Consider the following 2,591-nt stretch of genomic DNA (forward strand, 5'->3'; position numbering starts at 1 on the left):
CATAGAATTCATTCCCACATTCTTAGACCTCAAGCAAGCGTGAAGGTTCTGTAAATTCCAAATTACACATTTAGACTATGATTTTCCATTTTCAGTTATGGACAAGGTGTGGTTATCCAACATAATGTACAACACAAGAACCAGCCAGTTTTGATATCTTGGCTTCTTAATTTGAGTCAATTCATTGTCAAAATTTAGCATTTACACCTGAAGGTGTAAAACAACTTTCAAAGCGGTAATACCAGGATTGAAGACTGATTTTGATCTCTCTGCTAACAGATTAAAACTGCTTACAGTCCTAGATGGCACATGTAAATATCTATCAGCATCTCCTTGGCACTTTCTTCTAGTCCATTGCATTTATCTTACCTTTAATGCACCGTGTTTTTCATTTGCTTCAACAATCAAAATTTCTGCCATATCCTCAGCATGCTCAGACCGCGCGTGGACAAACAAGGCTCTGCCAGCTTCTGATACATTCTTTAGCACAACTAAAGACCCGTCACGTTCCACCTTAAAGTCTGGGTTAGAAACTTCGAAGTTCAATTTGTTATTCCCCTTGCAGTCATCAAATTTCACTGGGAGGGGAAAGAAAACAAGAAAAAACACAATTATAAGTATCCACTTTGGAACACAAACTTCAAACATGTTCATGTCATAGGCTTGTCTACAGATCTCGGGAAGAAACATCTCCCTGTCTAAGGGGAAAAACTCACAAAGAAGCTTTATAGAATCATAGAATTTTTCTGGTTGGAAAATACCTTTAATAGCGAGTCCAACCATTTATACTTGTGTGACTATAATTCAGAGACAAATTTTATGGATATACACTCTCAGAAGGATGAAGAGATTTTGACCATGCCAAGTGGGGAGTAAAGGAGAACAAAACACTTTGGACATGAACATTTTGTGATCACTCAAAGGAAATGCACAAAAATGCACGTCTGATTCTACAAATTGAGCAGTAGCAGTAGAGACATTGCTATCCTCCACATCGTAACACAGGACCTCTAAAGGCTCTTCTGCTGACAAAGTGGTTTCAGACATCCAGTAAAAATATTTATGCTTGAAATTGGTTGTTTAAAGAAACTGGTTGTCAACTTCACAGTCTGCTGTGTGTTACATAACAGAAAACCCAAAACACAACATTTCTTGCTATCTACCAGGATTGTCATATAGTGCATGAGCTGCACTATCAGTATAGCTAAGGATTATGAGAATTTTTAATTAAACAATAGCTGTCAATAATCCCATTTCATTTTACATGGAAGATTTAAAACATTTAGGAAGACCAGCATAAAGAGAAAAATGTCTCTAAAGTACAAAGGTTTGAGACTTTGCCCTGAGTTCCTTCTGAATCCAGTAGATTCCCTTTTCACAAAATACTGAGAACGTTAGTGATGTACCTACCAGCTTTATGCTTTTAAAAGGTTTTCATGACAAAATCTTAATTATTAAGTAAACTTTCCAGGTTTCAGCATCTCTAAAGAATGTATTTGTGTGTGGAGTATTTTTGCAGACAATCTGTTCTATGTTCCCTACCCACTCCTTGAGTTACTGCTGCTGTAGACTTCTCACTTATCTGCATGCTCTCCTTTGATTTTACATTTCATTTCTAATGGATCTTTAAAAACCACATTACACTTTCAGAAACAGATACAGACAGGGATACAGACTACAGAAGTTCAAAGACAATGGAATTTTACTGAAAAATAAAGCACTTTGCATAGCTGCTTAAATTCACTGTATAGATTTGTTGTATTTGGTCATTGTTTTTAAAGGAGGAAAAAAAAAAAAAGAAATCCTCTATTCTCTCACAGCCTGGCCAATACATACTCAGGAAAAACAGAGGTAATACCTATAACTGGTCTTAAAACACACACAGGATCTCACAGTGGATGGTGTAATAACGTTCCTGGGAAGTTACACAAAAAAGCTCTTCAGAAAATTCTGCACCTATTTCCAGACATAGCAGCTTGAAGACAGAGCTACCAGAGGGCGGCATGGAGATCCTTTCCTACCTCTCTAGGCAGTCACTGGGATTGAATCCCAAAGTAAAGCCACCACAAGGAAAAAGAACTCTTGCTGGTTCTATAATTTACAACTTCATTTTATGATGAATATTGATGAGAAAGTTTAAAAATCAACCAGAAGTAAAAATCTCAAATGTCCAAACTTCAGTATAAGGCACAGAATGAGACATGTGACACGATTTGCCAAATCGATGGTGGTGGGTTGACCCTGGCCTGCACCCAGACACCAACCTAGCCGCTCTCTCCCTCCCCCTCCTCAACAGGATGGGAGAGAAAATAAAATGAAAAAGCTCACAGGTGATATAAAGACAGGAGAACGTTTACCAATTACCATCAGGGGCCAAGCAGATATGACTTGGGAAAAATTAATTTCATTAATTGTCAATTAAGCTATATTTGGATGGCAAGGAAATAAAAAAAACACCAAAAAAAAAAACAAACTACACCTTCCCTCCCCCACAGTTTTTCCCCAGGCTTAGCTTCACTCCTCTGTTCCCTCTGCCTCCTCCCCTCAAGCAGTACAGAGGGACGGGGGGCAGAGGGTTACAGTCAGAACCC

General features: G+C 38.2%; 1 protein-coding gene across 1 annotated transcript in view; it reads right to left on the minus strand.

Moving 5' to 3' along the window:
* Positions 1 to 369: 369 nt before the first annotated feature.
* LOC104515614 (cadherin-13-like) overlaps positions 370 to 2,591 on the minus strand; it is a gene marked incomplete at its 3' end in the record, with an annotated part of 93,869 nt that continues 91,647 nt past the window's right edge. Inside the window, exon 3 of the mRNA XM_010159658.1 lies at positions 370 to 578. Coding sequence (XP_010157960.1) covers positions 370 to 578 — 209 coding nt within the window. The remainder of the gene's footprint in view (positions 579 to 2,591) is intronic.

The sequence above is a fragment of the Eurypyga helias genome, unplaced genomic scaffold (assembly GCF_000690775.1).
Source record: "Eurypyga helias isolate BGI_N326 unplaced genomic scaffold, ASM69077v1 scaffold9099, whole genome shotgun sequence".
Taxonomy (NCBI): Eukaryota; Metazoa; Chordata; class Aves; order Eurypygiformes; family Eurypygidae; genus Eurypyga; species Eurypyga helias.